Source organism: Amborella trichopoda, chromosome 2, assembly GCF_054954075.1.
Source record: "Amborella trichopoda isolate Santa Cruz 75 chromosome 2, AtrichopodaSantaCruz75HAP2 v2.0, whole genome shotgun sequence".
Classification (NCBI taxonomy): domain Eukaryota; kingdom Viridiplantae; phylum Streptophyta; class Magnoliopsida; order Amborellales; family Amborellaceae; genus Amborella; species Amborella trichopoda.
Window position 1 is genome coordinate 9,906,153 of NC_142337.1, and position 15,761 is coordinate 9,921,913.

Below are 15,761 nucleotides of genomic sequence, written 5' to 3' on the forward strand. Positions count from 1 at the left end.
TTGTTGACATTCTAATTTATCTTAATAGTATGAAATGAATGCAAATCAATGCGCAGTCCTATTTTGAAATTTAAGTTACTCTCTCTTTCTCTCTACCAAGTATCCACCCTCACTCCTCATTATTTAAAAAAATAAATAAATAATTTATAGAAAAAGGTTGGAAGATATTCCTATTTATTTTATGGCCCTCTAACAATTATACATATTATGATGAGACAAATATTGGTTATTAATTTTATTTAAAGAGATACTTGATTTCAAAAATTTTCATGTTGATCAATGATTATGAATATTTCAAGTTCAACAGTATATGTATATTTGTGTTAAGATTTTTATTCCCCTTTCTTTCTACAAGCATTAAGAATATTTTGTTTAGATTGATAATGTTGTTTATTATTTTTAACCAACTTGTGACTTACTTTTCAATATTTTTTTTGCTTACTACTTTTTTGTTTATTTAGAAAACTAAATATGTATCCATGAGGATGTGATGCTGAGCTATTATTTTCATCGAGATGTAACTATCATTGACATCCTATCATGGTTTGTGTATGTCCAAATGACATTAAAAATATTTAATGATGTATCATGTTAGATTGAATTATCATATTGGTGATAGTTGTTCATTAGATAGTGGGAGTAAATCATCATGTACTAAATTAGAATTGAATTTGTTAGCTCTATAATTATTAATGCACATTAAGAAAGTGAGAGGAATTACTGATCTAGCATGCTAGAAGATATTGGACTAATTTTTATTATTATGATGACAACCATATTAAGAATAGTAAGAGCCATTATTGAATAGGTTGATAACATCATCAATTTGAAACTTATTGAACATGTAAAAAGGAAATGATATTATATTTCTTTATTTTATTATTATTAAGGTTGAGATCAGTTAAACATTTCTTTATGTATATAGTAATACCAACAGCTTTGTCAAATTATTATTGTTTTTATTATTTTGATCTAAGATTCAAATTTGAGCTTTGGACTTAAAAACCAGTTGTGGACGACATGTTTAAGAAACAAGTGAAAGCAGTAGGCCTTTTTCTCTTGGCTAAAAGATAGATGTAAATAAAATTCAACGTGTTGGTGAATAATTTATAAGGTATATGAGAAATCCCATACAGGTAGCATGAGACAATGTCATATACAGAACCATCGAGGCAAAGAAATCTAAGTGTGGTGTTTGACTACATGGATAGTGTATATGTGAAATCCCATGCAAGTAGCATGATGCAATGCTATATACAAAGCTATTGAGGTCTGAGAATCTAAGTGTAGTGCATAACCACATTGGTATGGTATATGAGAAATCCCATGCAGATAGCATGAGGCAATGCCATATACAAAACCATTGAGGTCAAGAAATCCAAGTGCGATGTTTGACCACATTGGCAGGATATATGTGAAGTCCCATGCATGTAGCATGAGGCAATGCCATATACAATGTTAATGAGGCCAGAAAATCTAAGTATAGTGTATGATCATATTGGTAAGGTATATGAGAAATCACATACAGGTAGCATGATGCAATGCCATATACAAAACCATTGAGGCCAAGAAATTCAAGTGTGGTGTTTAATCATATTGGCAGGGTATATGTAAAATCTCATTCAAGCAGCATGAGGCAATGCCATATGCAAGGTTATTGAGGTAATGAAATCTAAGTGTGGTGTATGACCACATTGGTAAGGTATACGAGAAATCCCATGCAGGTAGCATAAGACAATGCCATATACAAAACCATTGAGGCCAAGAAATTCAAGTGTGGTATTTGACCACATTGGTAGAGTATATGTAAAATCCCATGCAAGTAGGATGAGGTAATACCATATACAAGGTTATTGAGGTTAGGAAATCTAAGTGTGGTGTATGACCACTCTAGTAAGGTATATGGAAAATCCCATATATGTATCATGAGGATATGCTATATATAAAACCATTGAGGGCAAGAAATCCAAGTGTGATGTTTGACCATATTGGTAGGGTATATGTGAAATCCCATGTGGAAAGCATGAGGCAATGCCATGTATAAGGTTGTTGAGGCCAAAAAATCTGAGTGTAGTGTATGACTACATTGGTAGGGTATGTGTGAAATCACATGCAAATAGCGTGAGGCAATGCCATATATAAGGCTGTTGAGGCCAAGAAATCTAAAAGTAGTGTGTGACTACACTAGCGGGATATGTGAAAATCCCATGTGGAAAGCATGAGGCAATACCATGTACAAGATGTTAAAAGGCCTTCAGGCCAAGTAGGAGTTATTGGAAATGTGGCCTATCAAGCCCTTTTTCTTTCGGAAATTAATGTTTTCAATAATGATACAAAAGCCATATTGAAGTATATGTGAAATCCCATATGGTTAACATGAGGCAATGCTATATACATGGATCTATTTTTGAGCTTAATATGATGTATCTCTAAAGGGAAAAACGCAATATCATTGGAGGGAAAACCCAATGGTGTGTTTGGATTCCTTGTAAATTGTGAGGATGCTTAGATGACATCCTATTATATGAGTCATTAGTGGAGTAATGACAGATCTAGCTTATTATATAGGATTAATAGTTTGGTGACAAATTGTTAATCCTAATTAGCTGCACTTAAAAGAGTTAAGGCAAGAGTTACACTTGGATTTCAAGTCCTATAGACAATGAATGTGAGAGTTACAAAATAAATGTGTTATCTATAAAAAGTGGTTAACCTCTATAAAAACCAAAAACCAAAAAACAAAAAGAGAAAAATGATAGAAAAATAGAGATGGAAGGTGAAGGAGATTCACCAAGAGGACTAAGAAGATAGCCTGCCACTGGATGGCTTGGTCTATAGGTTTTGATATGGAACCTTAAGTTCCTCGTGTGAGTTAAGGACATGTCCGAGTAAGTTGTTTATCGATTTTATTTAATTATTTATTAATTTTCTTAATTAGAACTAATACAACTAACTCCAAACATGACTCAAGACTCCACTTCATGTGCTGCTGCACTCCTTGTAACCCGACAACAATGGCATCCTCTCTTTCTCTTTCTCCATGCTTCAATATAAGACCAAGCTTATCACTTCCCATTTTCACTACCACAAGCTCTTTCTTGCACTACAAACTCTTATATTCTCATCTTGTCTTATCTTTTTTCCTGATACAAGCATAAATTCCTCTACTTGCCCAAAAGAAGAATATTAAGTTCCTCTAAACTTTGTATTGAGCCGTGATTAATTCAATGAGGCTCTTGGAGATAGCACGCAAATGGCAGAAGAAAGCCATAGGTCAGAGGAGGAGAATGTCCCTCAAAAGAAATACTAGTGATCGAAGGGATTCAGCTGTTGTTGATGGTCATTTTGTGATTTATACAGTAGATGGAAGCCGATACATGATTCCCTTAGCCTTTTTTAACCGCCCCATCTTTCGAGAGTTGCTCTTGATGGCTGAAGAAGAGTTTGGATTCATAGGACGCCATCCTCTAACTGTGCCTTGTGATTCATTTGTGGAGTACATAGTCTACCTGTTAAACAAGCATGCATCAAAGGAGGTGGAGAAGGCATTGGTTTCCATGGCATGTTGCAGAGCCTCTCATCCTTCTCTAGCCCTTCAAGCATTCTCTGAGCCAATGATTCTCCATAGCTTTTGAGGCGTGGTTGTTAATTGAAATACTAACCCAAAGATTCAATTTGAAGGGACAATTCAACCATTTCTTGTCTTTCTGCATAAAACTAACAATTTTGTGTCTAAACAATTCTTGGTTGTTAATGAGGGTGGGCCTGGTTTTTTCCAAAGCCTGTTTCAGGTTGGGTTCGGATAGCTTGTTAAGGCCTGTGGACCTGGCCTAGTAAGCCCGAAATACTTTCAAGACCGGCCAGGGCCTGCACTTACCATATTTATATATTGCTCGGCACAAACTTTGGTCTTGTCTTGGGTCTCGTTATCATGAATTTGAGCATGAGAATTGAACAAATATTTTTGTGGCCAACACGGGCTCATTAACAACCTTATTTTAGTTACCACTCTATGTTTACAAGGCATTGGGACGGTTTAATTTTTAATATGTCATGTTGGGTGTGGTTTGCATAAGGTTGCAACTTGCAACCATAAACAATCAAAATATGGTGTACCTCCAAACTTTGTCATGAGATGTAAATTTGGTATCGAAATTTTTTAGCATGATGAGAGAATCTATTTTTATTTCTAATTATAAAATTTTAAATTACAAAAATAGTTCAAATCAAGCATGATGTATTATTTTTAGGACTTGAAATCTCTTCTTTTTTTTTCTCCATATCTATACATGTCATTGTCGAGATAATCAATTAGATGCTTTTCCAATATTAAAATAGTCTTTTTCGAAAGATTTTAAAGGTGCACCTTAATTCTACATGCATTAACACTGTATAAACCTTTTACTTTCATGTTTGATCTATTTATGTGCTAGATGTGAAGACATTTGTTTATAGATCATTTTTCCTCGATGAATATTTATCTTTGTGGAGAACTTTCCTCGAGGTTGCTCTGGATGAATTGTCTTTTTTTTCTTTTTTTCTAAATATCCTTTTGGTTCTTAATTTATTCCAAATTCATCCTTATTGATCCCTCTCTTGTTAAATTTATATATATCTTTGTATTTATCATTATCACTTTATAAGGGGCTCTTTAAGAAATGCATGTGCGACTTCTAGTTGTTGTTATTGTGGTGATTAAATTTAATGCATATCTCATCAAATTTCATATTCCCGAGGTAGATTAATGTGATGTTAAAAGTTTTTTATGTTAAAATATGTATTATCTATAGATAGGAATATTTTAAAATAAGGCCTTACATTTACAGTAAAAAGTAAAGCCCTACCTTAAAACTCACCCGAAATTACAGTTCTGGCATCAGAAAACCTTCAAATATATAATCTTGACCTTGACTATTATGATTGTAAATAAAAAAAAAAGATTTCAAACCACAAAAATAACATATATTGTAAGACATTATCTGGACTGACCATTTTCAAGTCTTCATGGATTCGCAATATCTGTACTATTCTTTGAGCTACAAATTTTATAATCAGTGGTGGAAATAGACTTCAAATCTATAATAGAGATTTTCCATACCAAAATAAATTGAGAAGACGTTTCAAGATTGAAGCTTTACTTGTTTTCCATAAGGCTTAGGTTTCACAACAATTGTGCTAAATAACTGTTGGGAAAGGTTTCTATACTTCCCCTACCATCCAGCCGTTCAATTTTGATCAAGAGAGCCACTCACCGTTTGATCTTAGATCCGATGTCTCAAAGTATTTTATTTTTAGTTTTTTTTATACAAATTGTGTAAACATGAAATTTGGTATGTGCCATCTTCTCATTGGGGAGCACCTATAAAAAATATAAAAAATAATTTTATGAAATATAATAACCAAAATACCCCTTGAATCTTTCAGGGGTATTTTGGTCATTTTATTTTATTAGAAATTTTATATATATATATTTTTCGCTAGTGCGAGTATAATAGAGGATTAGAAGTCCCAAATTTGGAGTCAAAAGAGTTTATAGAAAAAAAATTAAAAATAAAATAGTATAGAGATCCGACATTGTGATTGGAGCAATCTTAGTGCTCCATTCAGAATGAACAGTTGGATAAGGGGAAATATATAAGTTTTATGTTGTAGAGGAAGCATAGAAAGCTTGCCCATAACTATTATCACACTTACTAGCATCATAATATAATACTTTGCTAAATAGTTTATGAAAATTATATAGTATTTTTAATTGAAAGCAAGTATAAATTATTGATTTTCTTATTAGTGTGCTTCCATGAGAGTAGATGACATTAGAGAAGCACGGTTGCAAAGAGTGGAAAGGCAAATGAAGTTGGGTCTTTGATTAGCTGGCATAGGTTGTTAGATGTTTTACATTTTGGTCTTTGAGTAGATTTTCATTCACCTCTATTTTTTTCTGCATTTTTTCCTAACATGCATTAGGCCCATGGTATATAAGCCAACCCTGCGGGTATGGCTTTCATTTTCAATGTCATATGGCTCCGGACCCGGACTTGGCCCTGGCTCGAGCAGAGTAAAGTACAGGACCCAAAACACCCTAAATATTTAAAATTTAAGAAAATGTGAAACAAAATAACATACATACTTTAAAAGTGAAGCAAACTATAATCGAACATAAGAAATGCAAACAAGCTGAAAAATATATAAAAAAAATTGGATTTATAAAAAATTTGAATTATGATGGGAGATATTTTTTTAAAACTTCATCCCCTCTCAAGTTAGAAAAATATCGATGATGATGTTGAATATTGATCCCATATTCTTGACAATGCAAAGGGAATATTGTCATTTCTTCGCATTATTAAAGAATTGATCTTTTCTTGAACCGACCCCAAATAGTTGGAAAAAAGTTGTGATGAAGATGATGATATCATTTCTTAGAAGTAGCTTTTATTTTCGGTTAATTGGATTTGAATGTTGTATGATGTCTTTGGCGTTCATTGCTTAACTGAAGAAAATAGGCTGAACTTCAGAGGATCCATTTTCCAGTTTGATTTTAGCAAAAAAAGTAAGACAAATTGTTGACGAAGAAGCTAAAGGAATGATAACATTTAGTGTATAAATATGTTGCATTTGATAAAAAAGGACGAGCATGTTAAAATTGTTAAAGTGTATTTTCTAGAAATTGTATTAGTCACTATTTTTTTTTATCATGAGTGATATAGTGAGGTTGCACTTGTAAGTTTGTGTAGCAGAAAGTTATAAACTAGTAGGTGGTTAGTAGTTATTGATGTAAGTTAGAAATTATTATTGTGAGTGGAGAGTTATTACAGTAAATAGGGTTGTAAGAACCTCTATTTAAAGAGAGGTATGTGGTGGGAAAATTGGCTCACATGTTTAAGGCTAATTTTGGGTATCGAAATTGTAATACCTTTTGTACCCCTGTGTCACTTGTATTAAGGTTAATCTTGGATGTCAAGATTGTAATGCCTTTGTACACGCCATGTTTTTCTTTAATGAATGTTTTTCTTCCACTTCATCTTGGTAATTCTTCTTCTTTCTAGTTGGTTGTGAGTCTTGGGCTAGTATGACATTGTTACACTAATTGAGAAGCGGATTGTTCTGGTGTTGCGGCATCCATCTTTCTACACAAAGCAATAGCTTTGTTCTGCCTCCAAATAAAATTCTGAATGCAAGACTACTGGCGAACTCAAAATCCATGTTGAATCATATTTTCAAGGGCGGTTTGATGAAGTGCTAGCAAAGTGAGAGAGCTTCTACAAGAGACCATGGGAACTAATGCTTTCTCCACTCTTTTGATGCGTTCTTTCTAAATAGGGAGTCTATGTGCTCAATTACAAAGGCCTCACAGGGCACCCTTAGAGGACCGTATCCTGTGAAACCAAACTCTTCTTCAGCCATCAATAGTAACTCTTTAAAGATGGGACTGTTAAGATAATCCAAAAGAATCATGAAGCGGCTTCCATCTATTGTATAAATGGCAAATTGACCCTCATCGGCTACCAGTCCAACTTTCTCACAAGTAGTTGCTTTATGGGGGATTCCCATCCTTTGTCTTTGTCTCAAGACTTGCTTATGCCATTTGTGAGTGATCTCCTTGATCATGTTTGAGCAAGGAGAGAAAACCACAGGTGATTGTGAACTGAAATGGTGGGTAAACTTTGAATATGAGGAGGAGGTGATGATGGAGTGATATGGAGGCAATAGATTTATATTGCATATTGGGGAATGTACTGTGGCGCCAAAACATGGCCAGAGAAAGAGAAGGGGGTATTATGAGAGATACAATAAAAAAAAATCTGATTACACATGTTGGGTTGCAAGGAGTGCATTGGCACATGAAATGTGCTTTCATATTTCATAGGCAAATTCGACCCCAAATCATTGGGATGAGGCTTGAATAATGATGATTTCATTTTCAAATTACGGCCATAGGTTTTAAAGTGCTTAATATTCAACAAAAGCCTATGAGACCATGCTGGATAGGGCCGAGATATTGGTGAGGACCTTCATTAAAAACTGTCCATATGGCAAAGGTCGTTAGGCAACATCCCATGAGGCATTGTTTTTTGAGACTTTATCTCAAAACCAAACCACTTCCTTTAGTTGAAACTATTTGTGAAGAGCTCAAGCAAGCGTTTAATCCTTGTGGGCCAATTGAGTGTTGTCTATAAAGGCAAGTGGAGACGTGATGCCCTAACTAACTCCAAAACATGACTCAATACACCACTTCATGTGCTGCTGCGCTCCTTGTAACCCAACAACAATGGCATCCTCTCTCTCTCTCTCTCTCTCTCTCTCTCTCTCTCTCTCTCTCTCTCTCTCTCTCTCTTCTTCAATATAAGACCAAGCTCATCACTTCCCATTCTTACTACCACTCTCTCTCCCCGTTCTTCAATATAAGATCAAGCTCATCACTTCCCATTCTTACTACCACAAGCTCTTTTTTGCACTACAAACTCTTCTATCTTCTCTTCTTTCCTGATACAAGCATAAGTTCCTCTACTTGCCCAAAGAAGAACATTAAGTTCTTCTAAACTTTGTATTCAGTCATGATTAATTCAAAGAGGCTCTTTCTTGCACTACAAACTCTTCTATCTTCTCTTCTTTCCTGATACAAGCATAAGTTCCTCTACTTGCCCAAAGAAGAACATTAAGTTCTTCTAAACTTTGTATTCAGTCATGATTAATTCAAAGAGGCTCTTGGAGATGGCACGCAAATGGCAGAAGAAAGCCATCAGTCAAAGGAGAAGAATATCCCTCAAAAGAAATACTAGTGACCAAATGGATTCAGTTGCTGCTGAGGGTCATTTTGTGATTTATACAGTAGATGGAAGCCGATTCATGATTCCCTTAGCGTTTCTTAATCGCCCCATCTTTCGAGAGTTGCTCTTGATGGCTGAAGAAGAGTTTGGACTCACAGGGGGCCATCCTCTTACTTTGCCTTGCGAGTCATTTGTGATGGAGTACATAGTCCACCTGCTGAACAAGAATGCATCAATGGAGGTGGAAAAGGCATTGGTCTCCATGGCATGTTGCAGAGCCTCTCATCCTTCTCTAGTCCTTCAACCATTCTCTGAGCCAATGATTCTCCATAGCTTTTGAGACGTCGCTGTTAAATCAAATACAGCCCCAAAGATTCAATATGAAGGGGCAACTAAACCATCTCTTGTCTTTGTACATAAAACTCGCAATTTTGTTCCTAAACAATTTCTTTATGCACTACATCAAATTTTGGTTCTGGATGAGTGGTTGTATAAATCTTTTCATATTCGCGATAAAAGCTTTGCAATTTGTTTAAAATATGAATCTTCTCATAAGGCGAATATGATCTAATGTCTTAACAATGCTAAATCTTGGGTTATTCCATCTTCCTCGTTCCTCTTTTAAGTTAGGCCAGTTAAAGGGCCTCGGCGTGGTTTTTTGTAGGGTTTCTGGTTGGGTTCAGGTTGCTTGTTAAGGCCAGTGCACGCGGCCCAATGAGCCCGAAATGTTTTTCGGATCCCGGCTAGTGCTAACTTGGCCCGGATTGTTTTTAGCATGTATGAGGAATATTAAATTTTCTTTTACCATATTTTTATGCAGACTGGCACAGACCTTGGTCCTGTCTCGGGTGTCGTTATGATGGATTCGAGTCTGACTTGGTGAGGCCCAAATTTCCACTTTGTGCGCGGACCAGGCTCCGGCTCCGGCTTAGGCCGGTCAGCCCATTAACAACCTTATTGTAGCTACCACCATATGTCTACGAGGCTTTGGGAAGAGGTAATTTTTGTACCAGATGTGAGGACATTTCGTTGTAGATCAGTCTTCCTCAAGGAACCTTTACCTCTGCCTGAGAACTTGCCTCTCTTAAGAAATGCAGGTGTGACTCATTCTTGATTATCTTTAAATAGAACGATATAACAAATTATTAATGAATTACTAATAATTATTTAAAAATTATCATTCGAATTATTATTATATTAGCATAAATATTAATGGGAAAGGTCGTTTTTTATTTTATTAAATTAATAAGTTTTATGATTTAAACTTTATGAATAATAATTCATATATTATGATATAATGATCAATATATCTAAAGTTAGTTTGTATTAGTATTTAAAAATAAACTCTAATTCAAGAAATAATTTTATATTTATCAGAGAGATTAATGTGATGTCAAAAGTTAATATTTTAAAATTTTATGAGTATAAATTTCTATAATGTAATATTTTACAATGTAGTTTATGAAGATTACCTAGTATTTTTTTAACATAGAACAAGTATAAATAACTATTTTTTTTTAGGGGAATGTATAACATCAGAGGATTTACCTTATTTCAGAAGTAAGACATTTCCTGTTTTTTATTAGTGTGCTCCAGTGACAGTAGATGTAAGCCTACTATAGATAACATTTAGAGACAAAAAATGTGCGGTTGCAAAGAGTGGAAAGGCACAAGACGTGGGTCTTTGATTAGTTGGCATAGGATGTTCAGATGTTTTGCAATTTGGCCTTTTTAGTGGATCCTCTTTCAACTCTGTCATTTCAATGTGTTTTTTCGTAACATGGATCGGGCCCATGGTGGATGAGCTTAAGCAAATCCAGGGTCCCCAACAAAAAAGATATGGCTACCCTTGAAGCAAACACTCATGTGATGGTGTTTGGGACACTTGTTTAATCATTCTGTATATAAAAGGTATATTATTAGTCATTAGATGTGAAATGAGGCAACCTGAGGTACGTTGGATATGGTTATATCCAAAATTATTCGCATAAGAAATCCCATATTAAATGTAAATCCACAAGCGTAGAGCTGTGAATGGGTTGGATCACGTGGATCTGGATTCAGATCCAAAAAGCAAACATGGGATGCGAATATGATATATACAAGATCGGAATTTAGATTCGGACCCAATCAGATCCAGAACTTCTAGATCTGGATCTTGATCCAGTTATGAAAAGTATACATGGAATCGGAATCTGGATCCGGACTGAATCAGATCCAAAAAAATTATTTTATATATTAAATTTGGGTGGATCCGAGTACAGATGGATCTGATCTGGATCTGATCAGGTTTTAAAAATAATATATATATATATATATATATATATATATATATATATATATAATTATTTTAACTTTGATAATTATACTTTTAAATTTACATTGTACATCTGGATCTGGATCCAAAAGAGAAAAATGGGTTGCCTCCATGGTTTCTCAAATAAAAAATTTTTATCCACACAAAACAAACGAAAAACAGAAAAATCATGCTTAACACAATATGGGGTCAAGGTCTGATAACTTGAAACCAGCTTAGATAGATAACAGAGTGGTGGGGGGAGAGAGAGAGAGAGAGAGAGAGAGAGAGAACAGGGAAAAATTCAGACGACCATGTGATTGTGGACAATTTCTTTACATTCCAGTGAATTCCACTTTCCACTAGAAGAAGGCATAAACAACCCCAAAATCAAGAGAACTATTACATTAGCTATCATGCTTCCTGTTGAAGGAATTTCAGAGAAAGCGAGAGCATAATCTTAAAGCAAATTATCTTAAGGGCAAGCATAAAATTCAAAGAACACATATACATTGGAACGTTTATCAGCCCAATTCACGTTTGGGAAAACAAAGAAGGACCCAAAACCAAAACAACAAATTAATTTAAAAGAAGAAGACTTAAGACCAACACATATCAACCCAAAATAAATTTTATTTTAGAGAGAGAGAACCTAAAATTTTATAGGAAAATTACACTTACATGGAAAGTAGAGTTTGCTGGCAGGTCAACCCTTAGCCTTCGCTTTGTAGGAAGAAAGGATCTCGCGACTGAAGAAACCGTGTGAGCTGGCGGGTTTGAGCCACTCTCTACCTGTGTATTAGCCTGGTTTTGGCCATGGCTATGATTGTGGTTTTGTGCATGTTGACCATTCTGAGATGAAGTGGTTCTTGTTTGCCAAAAGGGCATTTTACAAAGACTCTATACTTTAGCAGACGAAGCAGAAGAACCCATTAGGAGGAGATTTAACGTCAACAATGGCCATGGCCTCCACTGAATTAAACTAACAAAATTTTCAATTAAACTGGGTTTTTGCAGGCTGAATTGTCAGGCCATAGTCTATGGTTTTGGAAAAGGAGAAATAGGTTTTATTCCCCTTCCTCTGGTTTCTTTTTGCTTTGGCTTTGAGGGTTCTTTTTAGGGGTTTTGCTGAGGACTAAGGTGCAGTAATGGTGGAACTTTCTGCAACTGCAAATTCTGATTTTGATATAAACTTCCCTTTTCAAGTTCCGACTTTTTGGTCGGAAGTTTTCTTTACACACGAGGTTGAGAACATGAACAGTAAGGGGAAGTTCTTTATTTACCTTACTTTTTTAATCAAACAATGAAGATGAATAGTAATAGGTAAGTAAAAACTTTCGGAAGCAATTTCCTGGTGTCAAACTTCCAGGAAGCAACTTCCGGGAAAGAAAAATAAAGATCGGAATATACGAGTTAAAAGTAGGACATGTGACTTTTGAATTTATTAAAGCATGCTCAACTGAGCAAAAGGTCTATATCTAAACTCGAAAACTCAAAAGTTTTTCTGAAAAATTTTCGATTTAACTTTGTAACCATAGAAAGTATTTATGGTTCAAGCCAATTGCTTGATGGGAAAATAGTTGTTGTTTGGATTTTTGTGTCTCAGTTAATACAATCATACTACTCTTTCTCAATCTCATTAATACTAAGTGGTTTCTATGGGTTTTCTCCTATAAAGTATATTCCATATGGTCATCTTTACTCCAAGGGGATGAGGTTATTAATTGTCTGGATGATGATAGGGGGAAGACTACGGATGTAAAATTTAGTATATGGTAAAATTCACTTCCCTTCATCACCATACATCATATTGATCGCACGATGATGAAAAACATGACATGGTTGTGATTTATGACTATGATTATATATATATTATCATATCACCATGCCATTATAATATAGTGAAACCTCACATCTAAAAAATCATGTTTGTGGTATTTGTATGATCCGAACTTTTGCCAACACACTCTCTTCATCTCATTAATCAATCTCAAAAATAAAAAAATAAATAATTTGTACCCTATATACGGTCAAAATTAGTTCCCTTACAACAATGAATCTAGATCATCTATTTGGTGAATTTAAAGATCTAAGCCTTTATTAATTCAAAATTAATTTTTTCTTTTTTAACATTGCTAATGGAATGATAATAAAGTTATTTAAAAATTTGGAAAGAAAAAATATCTTTGGAATGCCTAGATCTAAGCATCTTATCAAAATGAACGGCTTATATTAATTGGGCTAAAAAACATTTTCTAGGTTGTGTTTTCAAATATCTCCTTTTTTGTGATTGTTCATTAGAATGAAAAGAGTGCATATTTTAGAATTTGGGTCAAACAAATTGCCCTAACGTGGTTTTTAAAGACTGTTTCTATACAACCGTTGCATGAAATCACACACAACCGTGTGAGTGTGTGTAGAAAAAGGTTGTTTTGATGGTTGAAAATCATCTACTTGATCGTCTTGATACTGAGATGTTTGAATATAGAAAAAAAAAGAAAAATATATATATATATATATATATATATATATATATATATATATATATATATATATATATATATATATATATATATATATATATATAGAAAAAATTTGGGATTAGCCTACTAGCTGATATGAATATGTGAGCCCAACGGTCAAGATTGAATCTGGGCTGATCTGACTATCACAGATGTCTGGTAGTGTTTAAATTTTATTTATTTTTTTAAAAATCCAAATCACTTGAAATTTTAGATGTATGTTTATCAAAAATATGTGAATCTTTGAAAAATATCAAATAAATATTTTACATGAAATAAAGTGACCAAAATACCCTCGAAAGGTTTCAGGGGTATTTTAGTCATTTTATTTTTATGAATAATTTTTTTTTATATTTTTATTAGGTGTGCCTTGATGATAGAAACGCACACCTCAAATTTAAAGTGATTTGGATTTATAAAAAACAATAAAATTCAAGCACTATCGGAATTCTGTGATCGTTAGATCGGTTCAAATTCAATCTGGGCCGTTAGGCTCATATGTTCATATGAGCTAGTGGGCTATTCCCAGCTTTATATATATATATATATATATATATATATATATATATATATATATATATATATATATATATAAGTTTTCAAAATGGTAGTCTTGTAACACATTTTCTGGATAACATATTTTAAAGATTTTTATGTGTTTATATACATGGTTTTATAACCATCGATAGAAATAGATTCTCGAACTATCCTAAGAATTTTCAACACAAAGATGCATCTCATGTCAAAGTTTGGAGGTGCGCGTTTCTTTGATGTTTTAAGGTTTCAACCTTATGCAAACCACATTCATTTTTAAAACCTAAAAAATTGACATTTTTCAATTATATTTGTAAAGTGATATTATTATTATAAGAAGCGATATTTAAAATAATATTATACTGTAGTACTTTTGATGACTTAAATTTTTTTAAGGGAAATGTTTCTATGCTTCTCCTACAGCATATCCTCCGCCTACCATCCAGTCATCTAATTTTGATCAAGAGAGCTACTCACCGTTTGATCTTAGATCCGACGTGTCAAAGTATTTTATTGTTAGTTGTTTTATACAAATTGTATGAATATGAAATTTGGTGCGTGCCATATTTTCATTGGGGCGCACCTATAAAAAATAATTTTTAGATAAAATATAATGACCAAAATACCCCTTGAAACTATCAGGGGTATTTTGGTCATTTTATTTTTTTGAAATTATTTTTTTTTTATATTTTTTACTAGTGTGAGTTTAATAGAGAAATGGACCTCCAAAATTTAGTGTCAAAATAGATTATAGAAAAAAAAATTAAAAATAAAATAGTGTAGAGACATGACATTGTGATTGGGACAATCTTAGCCCTCCATTCAGAATGAACAGTTGGATAAGGGGGAAATATCGGAGATAATCACCCAACAAAATAAAAGGAGTCCTAGAAATATATTCCAAGTTTAATTTTGGGTATAACTCCAAACATATCCATCATGACTAGCCGCGGAGCCATATATATATATATATATATATATATATATAAAAGGGGGCTGTTGAGAAAAAATAAAAGATCGGGGCATATTTGTGACTACTAATTTGCTATAGGTTACAGTTAGCATGCGACCAGCCCGCATATTGTAGAAATGCGGGCTTCGTAATAGATATATTTTTTAAATATAATTTAATCTTAATTTTTATAGAATATATAATCTTTAACATGAAGATCATGAATATGAAAAAATAAATAAAATTTGAAAACTAGAAACAGTAATCATGTTAAAAAAATATTTGAACCATTAGTTACAATTGTTTAGAAATTGATCACCTAATTGCAACCATCTTTAAGATAGATGTTTTATATCTCAAGACCGCATATTGTAGAAATGCGGTCCAACAAGCATGAAACAATTGTTTTTGACTAAAAGGCCGAGGTTTCCTTTACATAAAATTGTTTCATTTAGGCTGAAACATATTTCAATACATACGGTACAGGCTGAAACGTATTTCAACACATGCGGTCCAAAAAGTGTAAAGCAACAATATTAAAAATTGATAGAAGGAGGTGTTCCATCTAAAAACAGTAGAAATTAACAGTCTAAATCTTATTTTATTAAAATTATTATTTTTAATTTTTAAAATTTATTTATTTATTATATTTATAAATAGATATATTATGAGGCTCACATTTCTACATA

At 33.5% G+C, this 15,761-nt stretch overlaps 1 protein-coding gene and 1 pseudogene across 1 annotated transcript; both read left to right on the forward strand.

Moving 5' to 3' along the window:
- The first annotated feature begins 3,227 nt into the window (after positions 1 to 3,227).
- LOC105421347 (auxin-responsive protein SAUR68 pseudogene) lies at positions 3,228 to 3,635 on the forward strand (annotated as a pseudogene).
- A 5,050-nt stretch (positions 3,636 to 8,685) lies between these two features.
- Positions 8,686 to 9,108, forward strand: LOC105421600 (auxin-responsive protein SAUR64-like). The gene has a single exon (XM_011629597.3). It carries the CDS (start codon positions 8,686 to 8,688, stop codon positions 9,106 to 9,108), a length of 423 nt encoding a protein of 140 aa, XP_011627899.1.
- The last annotated feature ends 6,653 nt before the right edge of the window (positions 9,109 to 15,761 follow it).

What these genes read in the sequence shown, in the direction of transcription:
- LOC105421600 (XM_011629597.3), top strand. Translation starts at nt 8,686, where the DNA reads ATGATTAATTCAAAGAGGCTCTTGGAGATGGCACGCAAATGGCAGAAG.